We start from the raw sequence: 25,270 nt of genomic DNA, 5'->3' as shown, positions 1-25,270 counted from the left end.
TATCAACTGGGTGGTGCTTGTGGCTCAGTGGGGAGGGCGCCGGCCCCATATACTGAGGGTGGCAGGTTCAAACCTGACCTAGGTCAAACGGCAACAAAAAAATAGCCAGGCGTTGTGGTGGGTGTCTAGTCCCAGCTACTCGGGAGGCTGAGGCAAGAGAATTGCCTAAGCCTAGGAGTTGGGGGTTGCTGTGAACTGTGACGCCACGGCACTCTACTGAGGGCTACATAGTGAGACTCTGTCTCTACAAAAAAAAAAAAGCATATCAACTAATTTCTATGCTATTTTGTTTTGAGTCTAGGACATTAAAATAGAACCTTGTTCTAAGCCACATAAAAGACTGTAAGTATATACAATTTACATATTTATAATGCAAGTATATTGATTTGTAATCTAATGAAAACAGACCATTTTTAATATTAAAAATGCTTTTAAATATCCATCAAAATATGGTCAACACAACAACGCATCTACAAATTCTAAGAATTTTTGATAGCATCCCTAAAGTGGCTTCTAACAAACAAAATTAATCTAGAATGCTTCACAGAGAGAATAGAGGTGGTTTTGAAAAGCTAAATAACGTTAAAAAAAAATGCTACTTCAGAACGAGAAAGCAGGAAGAGGAGGCACGAATGACCCCCGGTCCAACCAAAGCTCATGTGCGGCTGCATCCCCAGGTCCAGCACCTACATCCTGCTGCGTTGCCACCACGCCCAAGAGAAAGGCTGAAGGGGATGCTAAAGGAGATAGTCAAGCCCAAGGACGAACCACAGAGAAGAGCCGCAAGATTGTTTGCTAAACCTGCTCCTCCAAAGCCAGAGCCCAGGCCTTAAAAGGCCCCTGCAAAGGGAGAGAAGGTACCCAAAGGGAAAAGCTGACGCTGGCGAGGAGGAGAACAACCCTGCAGAAAATGGAGATGCCAACACAGACCAGGTGCAGAAAGCTGCAGGTGCCGGAGATGCCAAGTAAAGTTTGTGCATTTTTGATAACTGTGTACTTCTGGGGACTGTACAGTTTGAAATACTATTTTTTTATCAAGTTCTATAAAAATGAAGAATTTTGTTTTACTTTTTTTTTAAACTATGTTATTAGCACACAGAACACTTCATTGTTTTTGGGGGAAGGGGCATATGTCACTAAATAGAATGTCTCCAAAGCTAGATTAATATGAGGGAAAATGTCTTTTCCCTCTAGTTTGGAGAGACTTCCTCTTGGCTCCCACGAGGAGGGATTCCCTGATGTTGACACACAGCCACCTTGGCACAAATGCCCTGTGGTTTGGAAAAACTAATTTGTTTTTATGTCCTATTCTCCCTCTGCCTTCATCCCAGTCTTAACTCCCTTAAGCCCACTTTGGGACCTGACCCCCAATAATTGGTTACCAGTATGTCAAGGAATCTGGACTTTTTCAAAAACACCACTGAGATGGCATAGCTCCAAAGAGCAGCGGTTCCATTTGTAGATTGTTGGATCTTCACATAAATTCTGCCATTTTCATTTCATTTCCTGAAAGTCAGGGTCGGCTTGTGCAAAGTTGTTAAACAACACGCTAAATGTGAAATATCAACCCCCACTCTAAACTTCCCTGTTCAGAGGATAAATGAAGACTTCACTGAGTTTTATAGTGGCTTTCTGATTTTTGGTAGACCATTGAAGAAGGGAGTTTGAAAGCTGTTGTATACTGTTAATAACTGTCTGCCCATGTCCTCCCTGAAATACCATGATTGTTTATGAAAAGTATCTTTTTTTTTTTTTTTTTTGGATTTTGGCCAAGGCTGGGTTTGAACCCGCCACCTCTGGCATATGGGACCAGCGCCCTACTCCTTGAGCCACAGGCGCCGCCCATGAAAAGTATCTTTAATAAAGCTGGATACAGTTTGGGGGAAAAAAAAAAAAAAAGACCTAGAAAGCAAACAATGTTTACATAAGGCAGCTGCGCATCACTGATCTACCTCAAACAGGGTGGCAAAGTGTAAAAGTACCTTTTTTTTTTTTTGGTTTTTGGCCAAGGCTGGGTTTGAACCCACCACCTCCGGCATATGGGACCAGCGCCCTACTCCTTGAGCCACAGGCGCCGCCCATGAAAAGTATCTTTAATAAAGCTGGATACAGTTTGGGGAAAAAAAAAAAAAAAGACCTAGAAAGCAAACAATGTTTACGTAAGGCAGCTGCGCATCACTGATCTACCTCAAACAGGGTGGACAGTTCAACAGCAAAGTGTCTTAGTAGTAGTATGTTTGGTAATCCAAAGAATGTTCAGTAGAGTAAAATAAAAGTTAAAAAAGAAAAATATAAAAGTAAAAACCTGACAACCAGACTCTATTCATTTTTGCAATTTTTTTTAAGGAGCCAAGAAGCTAAGCAGGGCAACTTCTAGCAGCTGCAAATGACACGGAGTCAATGGTAGGACCCTCCAGGAGCCGGCCCCACCAACACTTTGGTTTCAGCCCCTTCAGATCTAGTTCTAATTTCCAACCTCCAGGTCAGTAAGGAAACAAATCTGTGTTGTTCTAAGCCACTGCGTTTGGAGTCATTATAGCGGCAACAGGAAACTAATGCACCATCTTCAGGTCTCGGCTGAAGTCTTTTTACAATGAAGCCTTCCCTATCTACACCGACATGGATCCTGCTTGCACTCTCTCTCCCACCACCTGTTCTTTCCACTTATAAGCCCATTCTCACAATTTGTACCTGCTGTATATCTCTGTGTGTTTTTGTTGTTGAAGTTAATCAGCCACACATACTGAGGACTTTAAGGAGGGTAGAGGTCACGACCACTCAATGACTTCTTTATTTAGCTCTCATCTGGTAGTATGTGATTGTCCTTCCCACCCAATCTAATTTTAAGTTATTGCTTAGTCACTTCACCTCTGCTCCTACAATATACCCTGAATTCTGTCAGTCCCTTCACTCTGTGATATATATACACCCTCCAAGAATGAGCTTAGGAAATCAAATGGATCTCGGGGCCCATTAGAACTTGGGCACCTTACATCACTACTCCAAGCTTGTTTCCTCATTGTAAAGTGAGAATTGCATCAGTTACCTGATACCCAGATAAAATGGCTAATTCTCTTCTCCCTGTCTACTGTTATTCTCTCAAGCAACTTCACTACTTTCTTGCCGTTCCTAAAATGAAGTGTGTGAGAACCCAATGGTTATTACAAATTTTCTCTGCACATTCAAAGCCCCAACCCCCTCCACAACCTCCTTCTTCACTCTCTCAAGAAATAACCTTCTGGGCGGCGCCTGTGGCTCAGTGAGTAGGGCGCCGGCCCCATATGCAGAGGGTGGCGGGTTCAAACCCAGCCCCGGCCAAACTGCAACAAAAAAATAGCCAGGCATTGTGGCAGGTGCCTGTAGTCCCAGCTGCTCGGGAGGCTGAGGCAAGAGAATTGCGTAAGCCCAAGAGTTAGAGGTTGCGGTGAGCCGTGTGACGCCACGCACTCTACCCGAGGGCGGTACAGTGAGACTCTGTCTCTACAAAAAAAAAAAAAAAGAAAAGAAATAACCTTCTTACTAATAGATGGTCCCAAACTTATGAATGGTTCAATTTATATATTTTTTACTTTACTATGGGCTTTTGGAGGTATTAAATGCATTTTTGACTTACAATATTCTTAACTTAAAATAGGTTTATATGATGTAACCCAATTTTAAGTTAAGAAGCACCTGTGTTCCTGGAAAGGCGGCTATCGCCAAACATGAATCTCCTCTTCACCTTATTACTACACTACACGAATACTAGAGTAAAGTCCACAATGGGATCACTCCCCCGAACCATGTATTCACTGAGTTACTCAACTGGAAATTAACATTTTTAAAAATTATTCTATGTAGGTATGTTCTGTCCCCCGATTCAACAAATCCCTACACACGGGTCTTTTATCTTTGTAGATCTGTGCACACTCAACGCTTACTGAGCAATATGTATTCAACAAATGACTAATAATCATCCAGCTCCCAAAGCTTTCCATCAAAAGGAACGTAATGTTTCCACATTAACACACATTTTACTTTTTTCATCATCCCACAAGAGTTAGTAGGGCTTTTTTTTTTCTGTTTTTTAATTTTTTTGTAGAGACAAGGAATCTTGTTATGATGCCCAGGCTGGTCTCGATCTCCTGGCCCCAGTGATCCTCCCACCTCAGCCTCCCAAAGTGCTGGGATCATAGGTGTGAGCCACCATGCCTGGCCCCTTACAGTTTTCTATCTGTACATCTTTGTTTCTCTCATTTAGCCTCCCGAGAGTAGTAAACTCTCACTTTTTTCTGTTTACATGCTATATATTATTTAAGACCAAGTTCAAGTGCCAAACAGATGGCTCTCTCAGACCACTCTCACACAAGTCTTAATTTATAACATTCATTATCTATACAAGGAGCATTAGTATGCGTAGAGGTGTTAATGAGTGATCTACCAGTACATTTATGACTGGTAGATCTACACACTGTATCCCACTCTTTCAAAATCACAATGTATACTATCATTTTAAAGCCTCGGAGAAGTCCTACAGTAAGGACCCCAAAATAATTCAACCTAGCAATTCTGAAACTTCTGCAATCAAGGAACATTCATGTCCTTGAAAACAAATTAACATTTTGAAGCACCTTAACATTCTCTCAAGAACAATTTGAGATATTTTGGTTTTTGTTTATCCAGCAATTAACTATACTTTTTGATACCTTTTACATTGTTATTAAACTTATAGGTTATTTCTGTATGTCTGTGTGTCTCCCAAAACTAGACTAAGAATTCCTTGGGAGCAGAGATTATTTCTAGTTCTTTCTTCCCTACAGTAGCTGGTAAAATGCAGATGTGAAGATAATACTGAATTTATTCCACACAGTCACAAACCTACACACATAAATCTCCTTTTCCTAAGGTAGAATATAATGCTTGGTATTCTGAAAATTAAAAGAACTACAGAGAATCAAACCTAAACCAGGACTTCAATTAAAGATTTTTCTGAATAACAGAGTATTTCACTAAAGCAGGCAATCCCTAACTCAGACGTCCTGAACTGATGACTTAGACAGACAGGTGTGTAATGGAGCCTGAATTACGTACTCCCAAAGTTCCTACATTAAAGCCCCAACCCCTAGCACCTCAGAATGTGACAGTAATTGGCAATAGGGCCTTTATAAAAGTAAAAAACGGTAAAGGAGGTCACATGGGTGGGCCCTAATCCAATCTATCCTTAAGAAGGAACCTGGACACACCAAGGATGCATGTGCACAGGGGGACCACGTAAGGTCGCAGTGAAAAGGTGCCCACCTGACAGGGGAGAGGTCTCAGAAGTCAAGCCTGTCAAAACCTTCCTCTTGGATTTCTTGCCTCTGGAATTACCAGAAAATAAATACCTGTCGTTTAAGCCACCCAGGCTGTGGTATTTTGTCACAGCAGCCCTTGCAAACCAGTAAGAATCTTTACCCTCACTGCAGCCCACACACATGCATATGTGTATGCACAAAACTACCTTATCCAACAGCATAATTACTCATTAGCAAAAATGATGTATGTTCAGAAAAGGAGTGGTCAAAACAATGAAAAAACCTGAAATCACATGCGAACTAGCTGAAGAAATTAGGAAGAAAAACTGTATTTTAACCTGCTCCCAGATCCTCAGCATGCTGCTCGGTTAACAATTCTGTTTCACCAATAGATTAAGCTCAGTAGATTGTTGTGAAACTTGGTAATTAACTGGGGAGATCCAAGCAAGAATGAACACAAATGGAGTTAAGAATGATTAAAAGTAAAAGAAGATTGGCTTACACTCAAATTTAGAACTTTTAATAATTAGTCTTGTTTCCCACTACTGGAGATAAAAAAAAGCACAGGCTAGACAATCCATTCAGCCAGAAAGTTGTAAGAAAAAGCAAATGTCCAATAGAAAGTAGGGCTAGAAGCCTCTTAGATTCTTCCAGTGTCTCTGGGGCTCTAAAATATGTCCTGCTCCAACCTCCTGCAGCCAACTGCTCCCACTGACAGTGCCAAAGGGAGAAAGAACAGGATGTGTTCCTGTCATCAAAATACATGTCCTGTGGAAACAATACCACAGAGAATAAATACAGTTCACAAAGTCAATACTATGCCATAAAGTTAAACATGATTTTTATGAATCCACGTCAGTCAAGATTTTTTCTATGGTAAAGTATGTTTTATAATTCCAAATTAAATGGAAGCAAATTTTGAAAACATCTTGTTCATGAGGAAGTCTGCCTTTCATGCTGTATTATTTCACGTATGTTAGTTTTTGGTTCCCTGGAGTGTGAGCTCCCTGTGGACAGACGACTATTTACATTTTCCCACGTCCTGCAGATCCTCAGCGTGCTGCTTGGTTAACAATTCTGCTTCACCAATAGATTAAGCTCAGTAGATTGTCGTGAAACTTGGTAATTAAGTGGAGACAGAGTATTCAGTGAGTTAGGGCCAGAGTGGTTCCCTGTGTAACCTCAGGCCAGTCTTTAAACCTCTCCAAAACTGTTTTCCTGTTCCACACAAAATGGTTAAAGCAAAGATTATGAAAAATATTCTCTGTAAAAGTACCTGGCACACAGTAGGTGCTCAGTAAGTGCTTAATATAATGCTCAGCACATAGTAATACCACATGAGTATTAAATAAGATCTGTCCTTTTTTACTGTTATTTCATGCAAAAAACACTACCAGATGTTTGTACAAAGGGTTGATTTCTGTTAAGTCATATAAATCCTCTTTTTCCCATCAAAATATTAAAACGACAAATGTGATATGCAAATTATAAACCTGAAACTGTGATTATGAAATCAGGAATTTGGCTCTGGAACACAAATCTGCTTCTTCTAGAATTCTCCAAAGGAATTCAACTGTCAAAAAGGACGATTATTCTGCAGCAAAACAATGGTATTCTGAACCTATGTCAATTAATGGATCGTATCATACAGCCCAGCAATTCTTTGACGGCGAGGAATATCTAAGTTCTTCCCCGAAACTTCTTACTAGAGCCCTCTCCTCACGCCGTGGGAGCACAATAAATCCTCACTGCACAGGCTAAGAGAGATAAAAAAGATAAGGCGGGCTAGAATTTCCTTGGGAAAGGTATTGGGAGGCTCCGCGGTCTCCGCAGCGCACCTGCGGCGGGCCACGCAGAGGCCCCACAAGGAACCGCCCCATCCAACTTCAGTGACAGACCTGCCGCCACCTCACCATCACCCCGTTCACTCTCGCTCAACACTCAGCCACTCTGGACCCTCCCGAAACGAACAGTCCAGGCCCCAATCCTTTTCTGAGTAGTATTTCAACTGCCGGTACGCTCCAACTTGTGCAAAAGCGACCGAGACCCGAACCCACCTGGAAACGACCGATCCGGCTCTTCTACAAACGCCAAATCTGCAGAGCGCATGCGCACTGCTCAGGCATCGCTCACGTGACTGGAGTGGCTGGGTTTTACTGCGCTCGGTGTTTGATTAAAAGGTCTTTAACGTGAGATTCCCTCCTGCTCTGCGCATGTGCGTGCTCTGAGCCTGATGGGAGTTGTATTTTTGCGAGAGAAGCACCGAGTCACTAGGTGGAAACCAAACTGCAAGTTCTGGAAATTGTTAGCTGTCCTCGCCCTGGCATCCCCTGCCAGAAGCGAGAGGCTGGCCCAGCGGCCGGCTGTCAGAACCGCTGTTCGCGATGCTCCCGCTGTGGGTGTCACTGGTCGCAGCCTCGGCGCTGGCGGCACCGGCCCCCGGGACAGGGGGACAGCGGCGGGGAGCAGGCGAAGCGCCCAACGTGGTGCTAGTCGTGAGCGACTCCTTCGTAAGTACCAGGGTGCTGCGGGCAATGCAGGGACGCCCGGCGCCGGACCCACGGCAGCTCCACAGCCCCCGGTGGCGACGGTCTTGGGGAGCAGAATCTAAGACACTTTCACACATAGTTTACGCTGATGCAGAGTAAGAAATGCATTTTATTGTGAGGCCCCGTATGCACAGAGGTACACCACATATGTATGCATGTGTGTAAAACAATACTTTAGTAAGTGAAACGCGGTCTGATAAACTCTTTGTCTTTGTTTTTTAAAACATTGGTCTTGATTCATTAAATTATTTTAACGCTGCTAATGAACTTTCGATTCCACACCCCGGTTTGATTCAGTTGTGGAGTAAACTAACATTCTGCATCTCCGTAAAAGCATTGGAAAACATTTCTTAATTCATCTGAAGTTTGCAGGAATTAATGTTTGGTTGAGAAGTAAAGAACGTTTATTTTTATTACCCAGGTATCTAGTGATAATCTCAGTGCTGACTCAAATGTGTTTGTTCATAATAACTTGATCCACTCCTCCATATTCCAGAAACTCTGTGGATTGTGTGTATGTATGTGTTGATAATGTTGTTGAATCCCAAACTTGAACAGTTTTTGGAACAGTTTTTAATCATTACAGTGTATTGCCTTTCTCACAGATTAAACTATAATAATTAAAGTTCTGTAGTCTGGATATGTTCCTAGGATTTGTTGAAAATATTAAAGTAACCTTTAAATTTAGACAATGGGCAGTATTGGAGGTGAACATGAAAGTGGTTTATTAGGGAGTAGTCTTGAAATCCAAGCGGGATGAGGGAAACAGGATTGTGCAGAGAAAAGTTGAGTTTTGTTGCTATGTTGTGGGCATTTCTCACACTACTAGGTTACTTCAGAGATGCTTCCAGTTGGGATGAGGGAAACACAGGCCTTTATACCTGTATGTTGGAGGGCTGACCTTTGGTTGTGGGCTGACCTCAGAAGGGGGTACCATGTTGGGCAAGGCAGCTCACTTTAGCAGAGGCCATTGTTAATCCCTAAAAGGGAATCCTAGAAACTTCCAAAGATGACTGAGATATTTAGGTTTGTATTTTTTTTTTTTTTTAGTATAGTATGAATGCATAGATGTTTATATTTTTGTGCTTCAGTTCTTTGCATTCACTATACTTATTAATGTTCAAACTGCCCCGTCTTAGGCCAATGGAAGCCCTTTCAGTTTGTTTCCGAGTCCTTTTGACCCAAAAATAGATTTGACAGGTTGCTTGTGACACAGTTTATGTCCACCTTACATATTTCCTGTTTTATCTTGTATTTAGAAATAACAATCTGGGAGTTTTCTTTGCTTCTAGACCTTTCCAGTGGACAAATCTAGAAAGTAAATATATTTTTAGAAAGAGAAAAATAAAGTGTGAGATTATACTGATAGTTTCAATTGAGATATAAGATTATGAGGTTATTAATTCTTCAACATTTATACTTATACCTCTCTTTCCATGTAGTCTGAAATTAGGACTATTCCCAGACACTTTAAATGTGTATCAAGTATTTTGGTTCCTAAATGTATGAATATAACTGTTTGCAAATGTATGAATGTACTTGAAAATAAGATAGTGATACTACTACAAATAATGTAAGCCCTGAATGCAGCTTTCAGTTTCTTTGCAGTTTTTGTTTTATACAGTCAAAATACTGTTCTTTAACTTGAAGTAATTTTTCTCTGTGGGATACAGTTAGATTTTTGGCAGTATGATTTATCATTTCCAAAACTCTGCAAACTAAGATAGGGCAGTTGAACCAATATTAAGGTGATAAGAAAATACCACATTGGTTTTACTTTCAAGATGGCACCCTGAGAAGCTTAACAAACTACTCCCCAAGAAAACAAGCAAAACTTTCTTTGAAAAAAAGTTTTGAAAATTATAAATTAAAACTATTTTTAAAAACTATTAGATAATATTTAAAACATTACAGTGTCTTGGAATAGTCCTAAGGGCATATACCAAATGAAGAAACATTTATTTCAACAAAATTTTCTAAAACTCAGAACAGCTAGAGTCTGTGGCAGTGAACCATCACTCAGCTTGATAGAAGCTTCACTCACGGCGGGTGTGGCTAAGAAGACAGGGCTCCCTCTTCCATCAGGTACCAATCACAAGTTATGGTATCTTACCCAGAACAGACAGGCTGCTACCATTTCTCATCTCCTCCAAATCCAAATTGAAGAAGTTAAATTCTTTTTTAAAACAGCAATTTCCTCTTTTATCTCTTCCTGAACCCAGCTATCATTCAGCATAAGGTTATTTCATTTCCAAGTCTTTGTGCTACAGTCTTTCTTTAGTATGATGCATTGAATTCTAATTCTGGTTCTCCCCGTCCCAGAAGGAGTAGGAACTGAGGAGTAAGCAGGAGCAATCAAAATCACAAAACCATATCCACCAAAAGGTTCATCCATCCCAAGAGGGAAAATGACCTATGAGAGTTAAAAATAATAGCAAAATGCAGAAACTAAGGCCATTTGTGTAACTTTTAGGCAGATAACTAGTTAATGGATCAATGTTATGGTGCTTAATTTGTTTGAATCATAGGAACAGCCTTGAGAAAATTGAAATAGGCTATTAGTAAATGATGGAAATGATCCCAAAAGCCATCCTGCAAGATTTTCTCTCCTGGCTAAACATGATAGAACAGCCCCTTTGCCTGTCTATCACAAAGTATTAACATACTATGGAAAACTTTCCCTCTGTTTTTCATCAGCTGGCCACACGTTAACATGCCTTTCAGTCCATAATTAACCAGTATGTGAACATCTTCCATTGATACCATTATAGTAGCACATGTACTAGTAGTCGTCTGTATTTTTAAATTATCTGCTAGTGTGTGAAAACTATATGGAGTTAAAAGCCAAAACTTCTGGAAAACATTGAATGTTTTCTCTGATATTAAAAATCTAACATGTTGGTCTTTATTTAAGATGTTATCGATGTGCTTCTGACATTGAGGGGATATGTATGATAATAAAAATATTTCCTGAGAACCTAATCAGGTATAGATCATGCCATCAACAAGCTTTGTCCATTTTATTGGGCTTTGCAAAAATTAACGGTTGCATTTTGAGCACATTAAACTTGCCTTGTATAGTTGAACAGATCTCTGGATTAGAGATTCATTTCATTTCATTCACTAATATTTATGTATCCCTGCCTTTTATATACCAGGCTCTAATCTTAACATAGACTACCCCTGACACATGGAATTGTCAAGAACTTCCCCAACTGAGACAGTTATCCTCTCCCCTTCTTTCCATCTCTACCACTTTATACTTTAAATATTCCTGCTTTCCAGGAATAGATGACACTCCTATACCAGTCATAGAAATAAGTCAAGAAATAAATTTTAATCTGGCACACAAGTTATTGATAAGCCGCGGTGGCCATCAGTAGTGATAGTGACATTTCTTTGAATCTAGCTGCAGGACTTGGGGTCCAGTATTGGAATTACATAGCATCTCTATGACAGTGTTCTGCTTTGCAGGCTCCTGTTCCATCCCCCAATCTGCTCCATTCCCCAACCAGACAAGCCTGGGTGGCTGGTTATCTAGATTCCAGGCAGTGTCCACAAATGGCTATCTTCTGATGTCCAAAATACTACTGTAGGAGAGGTATTTGGTATTTGTGACAATAAGTTTCTCAGCATTTGAATTTATATACTTAAATTCTTATGAGGGAAGACTATTCACTTTTGTCTCAGGCTTTCTCTAGCCTATTGTTGAGGAAATCAGTTATCTGCTTAGCATTCGATGATTACTCTTGCTAGAAGTGGTCATGTATTTTGACATAAAACATGCTCTGTTTTTCCTCATTTTAAAAAAGACAAAAACTGTAAAAATAAAAAAAGAATAAAAAAAAAAAAAAGAAGAGGAACTTTAGACTCACATAGAGTCACCAAGGATGCACAACACAGAGGGGAGACCATGTGAGGACACAGGGAAGGCGGCCCCTGGAGGCCGAGGAGAGAGGCCTCAGGAGAACCCAGGCCTGCCAACACTCTGATCTCAGAGAAAATAAAAATGTCTGTTGTTGGGCAGCGCCTGTGGCTTAGTCGGTAGGGCGCCGGCCCCATATACCGAGGGTGGCGGGTTCAAACCCAGCCCCGGCCAAACTGCAACCAAAAAAAAAATAGCCGGGCGTTGTAGCGGGCGCCTGTAGTCCCAGCTACTAGGGAGGCTGAGGCAAGAGAATCGCTTAAGCCCAGGAGTTGGAGGTTGCTGTGAGCTGTGTGAAGCCACGGCACTCTACAGAGGGCCATAAAGTGAGACTCTGTCTCTACCAAAAAAAAAAAAAAAAAGTCTGTTGTTTGAGCCACACACACACAAAAAAGACAGCTATTCTGTCTTTAAAGGTAAGCCTTACTAAGCCAGTGAGTTTACTTATAATTAGGTTTATTGATTTAACTAAGCGGTTTCAACTAAGGGATGTTTGACTGTCTGGAGACATTTTTGCTTCTGGTAACTAGAAGAGGGATGGTGATGCTGGTCCTATTTAGCCTAAGGCCTGGGATGCTGCTAAACTTCCCACAATGCCTAAGACAGTCCCCCAAAACAAAGAATTCTCTGGCTCAAAATGTCATTGTATCAAGGTTGAGAAACTCTGATCTAACTGTAACTGAACCCTTTGGGATAATCAGATTGATCCACATGTGAATCAAATTTCTGTTATTATCAAATGAACTCTCACCAGTGCCATAATCAAGTGATATCTTTTGTTCTATGACAAAAAAAAATTTTCATTAGTAGGCAAAAAATACCTTTAGTGTATTTGAAACATAGTATGAGTAGATGGCTCTTTTAATTTCAACCAGTTCTAAGAAATGGAAATGAGCTTATTCTGCACACTAAAATTAAGTTATTCATTCTTTTATTGAAGACCTAGCAAGGGCCAGGCATTGTTCCAGACATGTAGGATTCATGAGCGAACAATTTTCCTGCTGTTGTACAGCTGAAATTCTAGAGGAAGGAGACAGTTGATCAGCAGAACAAATAAATAGATAAGTTATGTGAAACCATGAGAAATACTATGGAAAAAAATATCGCAGAGCCAGGGAGATCAGAACTGCAGTAGGACAAAAGAGGGTGTCCACAGTAGCCTTAAGTATGTGATCAGGACAGACCTCCTAAGAAATGTAACTTGTCCAGGTATGAAGACCACATACCATCTTATTTTCTTAACCTTATTTTGCAAGATATTTGCTCATTATATTTGTGAGGCATAAACATTGGGATAGCTTTGTGTTTTTATTTCTACTGGTTAAGAAAAATGAGATGAACCCATCAATATCTATTTACATCAGAAACAAAAAAGCTAAGGGCTTGGGCCCTGGAGTTGCAAAATCCCTTCTCTTTTGTCAGAATCACTCTGCCTTCTCACCACACTCCTGTGTCAGGAGCAAACAGACATACAAGCATAACAAAGCTCCAAGCTATCTCCCTCTCAGCCCCCTTTGAAAAAAAATTAAACAGAGCCAAGGACAGGTCAGGTGAGCTGTGGCTGAGCATCTTTTTTATTTCTTTAGAACCTTCTAATGTGCACCTACTAATGTGCATTATGCCAACTACATTATATTTGTCATATGAGTAAGGTGAAAAGTGAAAAACAGTTAACGTTGTGCTTCTACACACCTTCAATTCCTCTCAAAAACTATGCAATGCTAGAGAAAATGTAACACTTATTGGTCTATTCAGGGGTGGAGGGCCAGACATAGTTGAAAAAAAAAACTATGAACAATTTGTTCCTATGAACAAATTCCTATGCACACTGCACATATCTTATTTTGAAGTAAAAAAAAAAAAAAAAAACGGGAACAAGAACAATCACGCAGCCTCATGTGGCCGTAGTTTGAGGACCCCTGGATATCATACATTGTAATTTCTGCCTTTAAAAATTAAAATGATCAATGACTACCTGAAAAAATAGCCAGGTCCTAAATTAAAAAAAAAAAAAGACAAAAACCTAACCTTAATCCCACATCGCCCCCCCCATGTGCCATTTCCTAACAACTATTCCTTTTTTTTCCACTTCTCTTTGTAAAATAACTTCTTAGTAGAGATTTGGTATCTTATTTCAGCTGCTCCCTCACTTTCTTGCCGCTCCTCCCCACCCATCCACCCCCACCCCCGTTCCAGTTTAGCTGTCTGCCCTAGCTACTCCATGGACAGTGTCCTTACTGAGACCCATCTGTCTCTGCACCACCAGTCCAGGGGGCGTTTTCCGGCCTCACCTCAGCAGTCTTCTCAACACAGCAGACTTCACCTCTTCCTTGGCGCACTGTCTTCTGTCGGCTTTTGTGGTCCTCAGGCTCCGCCTATCTTCCTCTGTCACTGACCATACTTTCTCAGTTTTCCACAGTCTTCTCCTACCTGTGACTTCTTGCAGCTTCCTTTAAACTCCATTCTTTCCTTTCCTTTTGCTCTTTCCCTAAAAGATGTCCTTCAGTCTCAGTCTTCCACACCACGAATGTGCTGCAGGTTCCCAAGCTTATTTCGCCAAGACTTCTCTGAACTCCAGATTCCTCTCTGTATCCAACAGCCTACTTTATATTTCCATTTGGAAATCAGAGACATCTCAAGGGTTTTTGTGTATCCTATATTTTGGATTGGCTCATTTATTAAACTGTACTTACAGTTATGTTGAAATCATTATTTCAACATCATTTGCAGGCTCGGGGACTGGAATATGTATTTTTTCTGTCTTTGCTCTATACCAAAGAGAGTTTTTCAATCCCCAGTTCTTTTCCAACTCAGACATCTCTTCTAATCTTCAGACTTACTTATCCCGCTGTCTAATTGACAGTCATCAGCACTTACACCTCACAAATGTCTCAAGCTCTACACATCTTTACATTATTTGAATGGCTGAATCCTGCTCGTTCTATAGGTTTCATACATCCCAGACAATTCTTCCCTGTCCACCCTCTCTGAAGGAGGGCTCCTTTGTCCTCTCTCAGGTGTTTTTCAAAGCGCATATCATAATTTGTGATTATTCATGATTCATTGGCCAGTATACGTTTGCCTTTCTCAGTAGATTATTAGCTTCATGGGGGGGAGGGACTCTGTTTTAGTCACCATTAGTATCCTCAGAGCGTGGACAATGCCTGGCACATAGTAAGTATTCACCCAATATTATTTCAGTCAGTCCATCATCCCCCCAAATAACTTTTCAGGGTGTCCTTTAATTTAATTACGGTATTCAAATGAATCTAAGCATAATATTGCATTGAATTCTAGCTATTTATAGATACCAGATGCTGGTAACACTCTTTCACTTGTTTTTTTTCTTTTGAGGACTCTTGTAGTCATATTGAAGTCTCCTGGTGTTATAAATCTTATGGTTAAAGTTAAAAGGTAATTTTCTTCACTTGTAATGCAATAATTGTTAATTAAACGTCTTTGTTCCAGGATGGAAGGTTAACATTTCATCCAGGAAGTCAGGTAGTGAAACTTCCTTTTATCAATTTAATGAAAGCACATGGCACTTCCTTTCTGAATGCCTACACAAACTCTCCAATCTGTTGCCCATCACGTGCAGGTATGAATAACCTTAATATTAATGGGAAAAAGTGACTATACACTGAAAATATATTCACAGTTTAAAAGATTATACCTAAAAGTATCCTACTTTTAGGTATAATCTTTTGGCCCTAAGTAGAAATATTTTTAACATAAGAGATATATGTTTTAAAGTATGTATTGGGTATTAGAGTTATTAGAATTTCTAATTTATTTTTTAAGAGTAGGAAATTTTGTCATTTTGAATCATGTCTAATTCATGTGTTACTGTTTCATTTCCTTGTGATTGGTGACTAGGAATCTTTTGACTATGGAAACAAATGAGTACTCAAATTTCCTAAAAGAAGTCTGTTTCCAGGGAAATTTTTCAGTAAGGCTATAGGTAATTGGGAGGACTTGTGTGGACATTAAAGTATACCACAAAGTAGTTAGAACTTATTATTTTCAGGTTTTCTGAATTTTTCTATATTATTTTCAGATTACATACATTATCATCTCTTTCCCTTTAGTCTCAATTCATTTCTATCCCAAATCTAATTGTTCACTTTTATTATAATAATTTAACAGTTACGCACAGTTTTAATGGTAAACATCTGACATTAAGTTATGACTAATTTTAAAAACAGGAAAATATTACCATTGTTATAAATTCTGTTATCTGATGCTTGTCTTTTCCTCCATCCTTCTAGTTTATAATTGTTTGCTTTGCATAAATAACACTCAACAATTTATAAGGTATTGAGATGGAATTCTGTGATTTGAGTTAGTTCTTTACCTACATTTTTAGAACTATCAACTGTGTAATTGCTGATGATTAAAGGAAGCCTAACCTATATTGTAAATGATATCTCAATAATGAAGGACCAGGTATAGATACATATATATTTTTTTTTGTTTTTGTTTTTTTTTTGAGGCAGTCTCACTATGTCACCCTGGGTAGAGTACCATGTCGTCACAGCTCACAGCAACCTCAAGCTCTTGGGCTTAAGTGATTTTCTTGCCTTAAGTGATTTCCTTGCCTTAAGTGATTTCCTTGCCCTCCCAAGTACCTGGGATTACAGGCTCCTGCCACGATGCCCGGCTACTTTTTTGGAGGGAGGGAGGTTCGGGGTGGTGGTGGGTGGGGTTGGAGTTGTCGTTGTTTGGCAGGCCCAGGCTGGATTCAAACCCACCAACTCCAGTGTATGTGGCTGGCTCCCTAGCCGCTGACCTGCCTACAGACACCAAGCCAGGGACCAGGTGTATTAAAAAAGTTTGTTATCTGTAAAGTGGAATGAGCCCCATTCTAGGGTGAGATGATGACCCAGGTTCGAACCCTCAATGTAACATGTCAAGAAAGTCAGTTTCTTTATCTACAAATTGCTGTTTTATGTCACATCCATGTCCTGTACCTCACAGGGTTGTTTTGAATATCAAATGAAATATTGAATGAGAAAGTGGTCAGTGAACTTTAACCTTTTGACTGCTAACAATGCCTGTAGACATTCAAACAAGATGTTACGTTTAGTGCAAATGGCGCCTCTAGGCAGGTTTTGTTCCTGAGCCCCAGTCAAAGGGTTAATGGTCTCAAAAATATTAGATGATATTCCTTCTAGAAGTATATTTTGAAGAGTTTGAATACAGAGAAAAAATAATAGTAATGCAAATTAACATTTATTGCATTCTTACTTTGCATCTGGCAGTATTCAAAGTGCCTTAAATATATATATTAATTTACATAATTCTCGTAATATTTCCATAAGGTAGATACTCTCATTAGTCCTATTTTGAAAACTGAAGTACAGAAAGGTTAAAAAACTTATCAAAGTCCTCTCACTAACTGGTGTTATTAAAATTCAAACCCAAGTAATCCCACATCTCACTTTTAAGAAAGCATGTTGTTAAATGAAAACAGAAAGTTTATTTTTTCCAACCTAATATGTGTGTACACAGAAATGGGAAAAGGAAAAGAAGTATTTATTGAATAAACAATTACAGTTGTAAAAAGCAAGACAGGAGGCATAGTACACTTAAATTTTCTGTGAGAAACTAGCAAAAGGGCAAGGAATGGGGAAAGTCTTTGAAGATAACTGAGGAAATGAGATCTACACTTAAAGTGACCAATTTAAAAATTAACCAGTAAATACTTAGAATTGTTTTATGATTGAAGGAAGACCCCAAATTCATACAGTTTTTATATTTAATTACAGCTGTATTTACCTCAAGTAACTTAACCTCCAAGCCTTAGTCACCTCATCCATAAATGGAAACCCCCCCTTCACGTTTATCAGGATTTTCCCCCTGATAAAATGAGGTAATAATTAGAAATGTTAGAGAATGCTCCTAACATAGGTATGTCTTATTTTAGAGCATGAGCTGTAAACTAATGGACCGCTCTTTCAGAATAATTATCTTAATAGTTAAAACAAATGGTTAAACTTTATTTTAATCCCAATTTCCTTTTTTATTTTCCCCAGCAATGTGGAGTGGCCTCTTCACTCACTTGACAGAATCTTGGAATAACTTCAAGGGTCTAGATCCAAATTTTACAACATGGATGGACGTCATGGAGAAGCACGGTTACCACACACAAAAATTTGGAAAACTGGACTATACTTCAGGACATCACTCCATAAGGTAAAAAATTTTTCAAAGTAACCCTAATAGGATGGCTTCTGTGTAGCGTGCACACATGGTCTTCTTACTGTCCCTTGAGTACCTTTGTTTTATTTTTGAGGAGGATAAGAGCACTTAACATAAGATCTCAACTCTTAACAAATTTTAAAGTGAATAATATAGTATTGTTGACTGTAGGCACTATGCTGTACTGCAGTCTCCAGAATTAATACATCTTGTATAACCAAGCCTTTTTTTAACTTTATATTTACTCCCCATTTTCCTCTTCCTCCCCAACTGGTGACCATTGTTCTATCTTTGGCTTTTATGATTTTGAATATTTCTTTGGACTTTTTTTTATTTCTCCACAAAGATGAAAGTGAATCTTTTAATCTCTTGATTATGTTAATTAGGCTAAAACTTTAGCTTTGTTTAATCTTCTTAAAATGATAAAATTGCAAATTGCTGGAAATTGTGTTTTTCTTAAACGTTAAAGGTCTATATAGAGAGTTTGTAAAACATGGTTACCCTATGTTTTCTTTTGATAGAGTTTCCATGACACATGTAAAGGCGGTATCTCACACCGTAGCTTTCTTGCTTCTTGCCTTTGTCAGTTCTTTCCAATTTAAGTCTATTGTGACACTCTTAAGTGTCTGTTCTCATCTGTAAATTGGAATTAATATCTACCTCATATGATGGCTGTGTAAATGTTTTATATGCATTAACATAAAAGATACTGTGAACGGATGAAGTGAGATAATACAAAATATTTCACAATACCTGGCAAAGAGTAAGTGTTCACTCATTAGAAGAGATTATTATTATAAAAATGACTTAATCAGACTTGTAGGTTAATGTTGCGTGACTGGAGACGCGAACGAACAGCAGCTTTGCTGTGGGTGTAAACTTGCTCCTGTAATTTTTAAGTCAAGAAACAGACTACATGGGATGGGATGGCATGTAGTGAAGTTCTTTATTTAGGGATTTGATTTTATACCTTTCTAGTCATGTACACACTTAATCTATTATCTGTTAGTTTCACCATTACCTCAATTTACCTATCTGAAATCAACTTGAAAGGAAATATCCTGTTACCATATCAACACAATCACTTTTGCAGTAAACATTTTCTTCTAGACACTGACTAATCTCTGGGCAGGTGTCTACACAAAATCATAAAGAAGAAAGTAGCCACAGGGGAACAGAGTTAATGGAAGAATATCTTCAAGCATTCACTCAGTTTACTCAGTATGAAGTAACGAGTGTGTCTTTTCCTCAGGGCAGGGCACCTATAGACCTCTGACAATATGTTGTTAACATACGTCAACCCTCTGGCCCATATCTCTGAGGAAAGATGGCATGCCTTTGATCTCAGGCTTCATGGGGTGCACAACTTCAGAGAATGGGCTTGTGGAATTTTTAACTCCTGGCAAGCCAACTCTGCATGTGTCCCAGGGGGGCCCAGGTCCCTTAAGCCTCTGGAAAAAAAGCAAGCCATTTTAAACTCACACTGAGTTCACTTTGTGTGCTTGATATAAGATACGTTTATTTCTAAATATTATTCTACAGGTTAACATTTACATAACTTGTTTTTCTAAAGTACTTTGCACTATTAGTAATTATTTTATGGAATTTCACAAATTTGTCCTTAAAATCTTTCTCCTTTTTAGAAAGACAGATTAATAGAAAAATGCAACTATTTACATTATCCAATTATTAATTATCTAATTACTTAAAATTCTTTCCTTCTTTGTTTTTTTAGTCAAACCTTAAAAAGAGCCTAAGATGGAATGTCATGTATGCCCTGTGACTTTTATTCTCCATGTGAAATGGTTGAAATGTGACCTTTTATTCCTCAGCAGAGTAATGATTCATGGAGAGCAAAGACCTTATCTCTTTCCACTGCTCTCCTCCCGTTCACCAGCATAGTGCTAGTACATTGTAGGTGCACAGTTAAACGTCTGTTGCATCAGTGAATGAAAGAAAAAACTGTATTTATCTCCCTATAGCTTATCATTTGATAAGCATTGATGATTTATTTAACCCAGGCTCATAGCACTTGTTCATTACTCAACTAGTAGAATATGTACTATTTTTTAAGTATTTTTGTATATATCCTCAACTAGCAGAATATGTACTATTTTCTGTATATATCCTCAACTAGTAGAATATGTACTATTTTTTACGTATTTTTTAATGTTTTAAATATTCTTAATTTTCTGAAGTTCTTTTTTTTTTTTTTAACTCGGAATTGTAAAATCAGTAGAGGAAAAGAACCATTTGGATATTGATATTTGGGATGGCAAAGTATGTGATTGTTTACAGCACATTTTCATTTACTTATCTTCTCATCAAAGCCTAGGAAGTTGAAATAAGCTACCACAAGTATTTGCGTGAATGACATATGTACCCACACAGATGTCTGGCTGACAAATAGGTGAAGGTTGCTTGTTAATAGCATGTCTGAGAAGGTTGTGTGAGTTATATGACACATTATCTTTCATATTTTTCTTTGAAAATTTAAAAATTGGTCTCTGGGGAAAAAAAGGCTCATGTGCCTGTAGTCCCAGTGCCTGTACTGCAGAGCAGTCATTTTCAACAAGTGTGCCCTGAGAGGATCTTAGGTGTGCCTCAAAATTTTTTTTTAAATCATTAATTAAATTATTTTTCAAAGTTCAAAGCACACAGTGATTATATTCTTTCTTTACTTTTTTTTTTTTTTGATCAACATAGTTTAAGTGTGCCATAGAACCTTAACTATACGTTTAGGTGTGCCGTGAGATAAAAACCTTTGAAAAACACTGCACTAAAGGCTGAGACAGATGAATTACTCAAGGCTAGTTCAGGACCAGCCTAGGCAATATATGAGTAGTGAGACCTCATATCTTAAAAAAGAAAATATCAAGTTTCACAAATAGGAGCATCAGTGTTGTTAATAGACTCTCAAAATCAAAACTCAGGTTTTTATAACTCTTTACTGCTGAAGTTGGCTATTTTTTAACCTGCTTATATTTTCAGCCAGAATTACAAGTTTTAGTTTATTACTACAATACTTCCATCTGTCTTTTTTAGGAGTCAGCTGTACTATCTGCTTGCACCAGCTTAGGAACACTACTCCAACTATTTGTCCTTACTTTATAAAAGACCCTACACCATACTAGGAACTCTATAGGATGCACGCTTGTTTTATCCAAATAGCTGTTAAACAGATATTGGTAGTACTACTCAAAAAAGTGCCACTTACTAACAATTAAACCTTGGGAAGGTTACTTATCTTCTTAGGATCTCAGTTTCATCACATGAATTTAAACTATACCTTAAAAGTTCCACTCTGAAATTCTGTAAATTCAGTGGAGTGGTATATAAATTCCTAATATTCATCTGTCCTTCATGTTACATATATTGTGCTTTTAATATGTTTAAGTTTACATTTGCTGTATCTTCTGATCAACAGAAAGAAAACATTTGTATTTAATTCATAGGATATTTTGATCATTTTTGCTTTTAGGTAAAACTTTTTTGCCAACATATTTTTAGTATCTAAAGTGGTGGTTCCCAACTTAGGGCAGTTTTGGCCCCCTTCCAGCTCCCATTTGACAATGTCTGGAGAGATTTTTGGGTTAATAAGCTGGGGGTATTCTCCTGGCATCTGGTGGGTAGAGGCCAGGGTTGCTGCTATACAGTCTACAATTAACAGGACAACCATCTCCCATAAAGAATCAAAAATAGAGAAATCCAGAAGAATCCAAAGTATAGAAATTGAGAAACCATATCTACAATTGGGTATTTTTATACTTACTAACATGGTCTTAAGAATGTCACACTTGGGCAGTGCCTATGGCTCAAAGGAGTAGGGCGGCGGCCCCATATATCAGAGGTGGTGGGTTCAAACCCAGCCCTAACCAAAAACTGCAAAAAATAAAATAAAAGGAAAATGTCACTCTTAATACAAGTAATTGCCTGCATTTTAAATGTTAAGTTCAGTCATTTGTATTCTAAGGGATCAGATCCACTTGACAGAAGCATGTCAATTATTTTACAATGAACAAAACCAAAGAAAATGTTAATTTACAAGTATATATGGAGGTAATTGATTTTATATAAAACATTAATAGATTTCTAACATGAGTATAATAAAGAAATTTAATGTTAAGTAATATTCTTTAAAATAGTATTAAAAGATGATCCTTACTTAACTTACAAAAGTAAAATCAGATGTGTTTAATATTTATTCAGCTAAAGTTTTTTGAACCACCTACTATGATAATAGGAGGTTGGATGATTAAGTTCACAAATTCATCCTAGAAAAGTGCTACATACCTTCAAAGCAGTTTTGGAACTTTTTCTGCAATGGCCATCAGAGCTGTCATCATATGCAGTCTGACAATTAAGTTCATGAACTCATCCTAGGAAAAGTTCTTTGAAGAATAGGCTAGGGGCTGGCATCAGTGCCCAGTTCCCTAAGGGAAGAACTTCAAAGGTGGCCATAGTGATACTCGGCAATGAAGTATTAGCACTTTTCCTAGGATGAATTCACAAACTTAATTGACCTCATATGGGCTTAAAAAGATCACTATATGAATACAGTGGTAATCAAAATACAAAATAATCACTTACTTCCACCTTCAAAAGATTGGGGATTGTGCAGGGCAGAGAAGATTTGAACATAATGTACGGACTTGCATGTAGTAGAAAGAAATTTGGATTGTCATCTAAGAACAGGGGCTTGTACTTACACTAGCCTCAAATTATAGAACTGGGGAGTAATTCTGAACCCAGTGTAGCATTTTACCTCAGTAGTGGCCTTTGGGGGAGTGTTATTCTAGTTCTCTTGATTAGCATGCCTCATGACTTACTCCTCTTCCCTTGGTCTTTTTCTCAACTACATCACTTCCAACCGCAACTGATCTGCTCAAGCTTCATTTTCTTTCTTTACCTTAAAGCTGCTTCTGGATTACTGCCAGTTATTGGATTATATTTTCTTTCTAAATTCAAATTCTGTTTATAAGGACAATAGGCCCAGCTCATATTGCATGTGAGACCCCATCTTAATTGCTGTCCATGTTAAAGATGAAAAGACATAATCCTTTCATTAGGTACTCACACCTGACCAGTTAAATCCTAAATCCACCTCGGTCACCCCTTCAGCAAGAGCTATGGACCAGCTGCCATGTCTTTTGCATTTACTACTTGGTAAATTCTATTAATGACAGATTCACTGGGAATAATCCATCTACTGTGTCCTTTCAATTTTGATAGCATTTTATCCAGGTTATATTTTCTATATATTATAAAATGAAACTTTACAGAAATTTAAAATGTTGATAGGTTAAATTGCTTTGAAAGTGGAAAAAAACTATTCCTCTTATGTAAAAGTGAGTATGTATAATCCTAGCACTCTGGGAGGCTGAGGCAGGTGGATTGCTTGAGCTCAGGAGTTCAAGACCAGCCTGAGCAACAGTGAGAGCCCGTCTCTACTAAAAATAGAAAAGTTAGCTGGGCGTAGTGGTGGGCGCGTGTAGTCCTAACTACTCAGGAGGCTGAGGCAGGAGGATCACTTGAGTTCCTGGGTTTGAGGTTGCTTTGAGGTACGTGAGCCCACGGCACTCTAGCCCAGGCAACAGAGCGAGACTCTATCTCAAAAACATTAAAAAATAAAAGTGAATGTGATCTAAACTATATAAATGTTATAGTTATAACTGAACTATTTTATTACAGTTGCTTTTTCCACAAGGTAGCATTTGGCCCTTCCTCTTGAAAAGTACACTAGTAGAAGGTTGTATGTCTGCATGGATGTGAGGTGGAAATAACAGTTTGGTTGCTGAACAAGGCACAGCAAGCACCTGCCTGGCACAGTGGCTCACATGTGCTAGGCATTCATTACATTTTCTTTCAATTGAATCAAAAGGGCTGCCTTTTTCAGTCCAAACAGCAGCAAACATGTGTACTCTGTCAGGTATACATGCTAAACAAACAAAAAACCTTTGTTTGAAATGTAATTATTATTATTATCATCATCATTATTATTTTATAACCATATAATTAGTTACATGATTAGTATATTATTATTACTGTTTAGTGGAGAAAAATCCATGATTTTCCTCATATTTACAAAGAAATCTATGAATAAAAAAATTAAAAAGTACCAGCTACTATAATTTGACCAAAGAAGAAAGTGATTGGAATTAATAAAATAAAGCACTGGAAAACATGTATATATTGAGCATTTAAAGACTGTCTATTGAAATTGATGCTCCAGTCTGAATTTGCCAGACTTGGTAGGAGTCATTCGGTTAAAAGACAGTTTTTGTGAGTGATCATATATAAGGAAGGTAGATAACAAGCCTTGCAAATTCTTTCAAAACTGGTATGTGTGTTTCTCACAACTTTGAGAGAAGAGCATTTAACAGGAATGGGAATGGAGTCCTTTTTCTCTTATAGAATTTATTAGGCTGATAAAAAATTTTCATGGGCCTTTTTCAAAATTGTCATTTTTTCATTCAAGAGCGTTGTTGGAAACACATTAGCTGCTATGAGTAAGAAAGCAAGAGAAAAAGGGAAAGAGAGGGATCTTCATAGAACTCTTGAAGTCTGAGGTAATTGCCTTCCGTAGAATCTCAGGAAGCTAAAGCTTTTAGTGTAGGTTCCTACTTCATGTTCAGAGAACAGTCTTCTGGCATCATCAATTTTTCTGTGTGGTATTTTTTCAGATGTGATTATTTTTGTGTAAACTAATTCTGTGCTACCTGTGAACTGGTTTGTCCAATGTTACAGCAGTAGAATTTGGCTCGCTGGCACAGCAATGGCAGATGCATAAACTTACCCAGTAATTAATTAGTAATGTGTTAAGTAGCTTTATTTTTCACTTGTATTAGGGGGGAATGTTTCTGTAGTTCAAAAGAACTAATAATTAAACTGCTGATTGTTGGGTAGTATGTTTAGCTATCACCCTGTTTTCTGGAACTGAAACAAAGTAGAATAATTCTTCTATTTATAGGCTGCTGTGGAAACTCCATTTTGATTATCCTGTCTAAAAATCAAGAATTTTTGTAGAAAAGAATTCTTAACACTAGTATGTAGAGCAGTAAATACCACTTGGTCATCTTGTTAAATGCCTGTTCTGGTTCAGGGGGTTTCCGATGCTGCTGGTCCACAGACAACACTTGGTGCGGCAGGTGTGTAAAGAACAGGACCTTAGGTGCATGTAGGACAAGGCGTACGTCTAACCAGTTGTGAACATCTTGCCAGAAATATGTGGTTATTATTTGTGTCTCTTTGGGAAGAAAAGCCCCTCTTACATTTCTACAAAGAGTTGAAGTAGACATTGGGTTATTTATAGAAGGGGCAGG

General features: G+C 38.4%; 2 protein-coding genes and 1 pseudogene across 5 annotated transcripts in view; 2 read left to right on the top strand and 1 right to left on the bottom strand.

Annotated features, from left to right (window-relative positions):
* Positions 1-7,367, bottom strand: part of SKIC3 (SKI3 subunit of superkiller complex) — a 93,422-nt gene extending 86,055 nt beyond the window's left edge. Inside the window, exon 1 of one of the 3 annotated variants that reach the window (XM_053586416.1) lies at positions 7,331-7,367. The gene's annotated coding sequence lies outside the window, so the exon portion shown is untranslated. The remainder of the gene's footprint in view (positions 1-7,330) is intronic. The other 2 variants (XM_053586425.1, XM_053586422.1) reach the window with 2 other exon arrangements.
* Positions 593-1,180, top strand: LOC128590911 (non-histone chromosomal protein HMG-17-like; annotated as a pseudogene).
* Positions 7,368-7,539: 172 nt separating the features above from the next.
* Positions 7,540-25,270, top strand: part of ARSK (arylsulfatase family member K) — a 46,625-nt gene continuing 28,894 nt past the window's right edge. For both annotated transcript variants that reach the window (XM_053586401.1, XM_053586391.1), the window contains exons 1-3: positions 7,540-7,783; positions 15,216-15,345; positions 17,783-17,942. In XM_053586401.1, the coding sequence (XP_053442376.1) occupies positions 7,658-7,783; positions 15,216-15,345; positions 17,783-17,942 (416 nt within the window). In that variant the 5' untranslated portion in view covers positions 7,540-7,657. The remainder of the gene's footprint in view (positions 7,784-15,215; positions 15,346-17,782; positions 17,943-25,270) is intronic.

Source organism: Nycticebus coucang, chromosome 1 (genome assembly GCF_027406575.1).
Source record: "Nycticebus coucang isolate mNycCou1 chromosome 1, mNycCou1.pri, whole genome shotgun sequence".
NCBI lineage: Eukaryota > Metazoa > Chordata > Mammalia > Primates > Lorisidae > Nycticebus > Nycticebus coucang.
The sequence above is the reverse complement of the archived record's forward strand: the minus strand, read 5'-3'. Positions and strand labels throughout refer to the sequence as shown.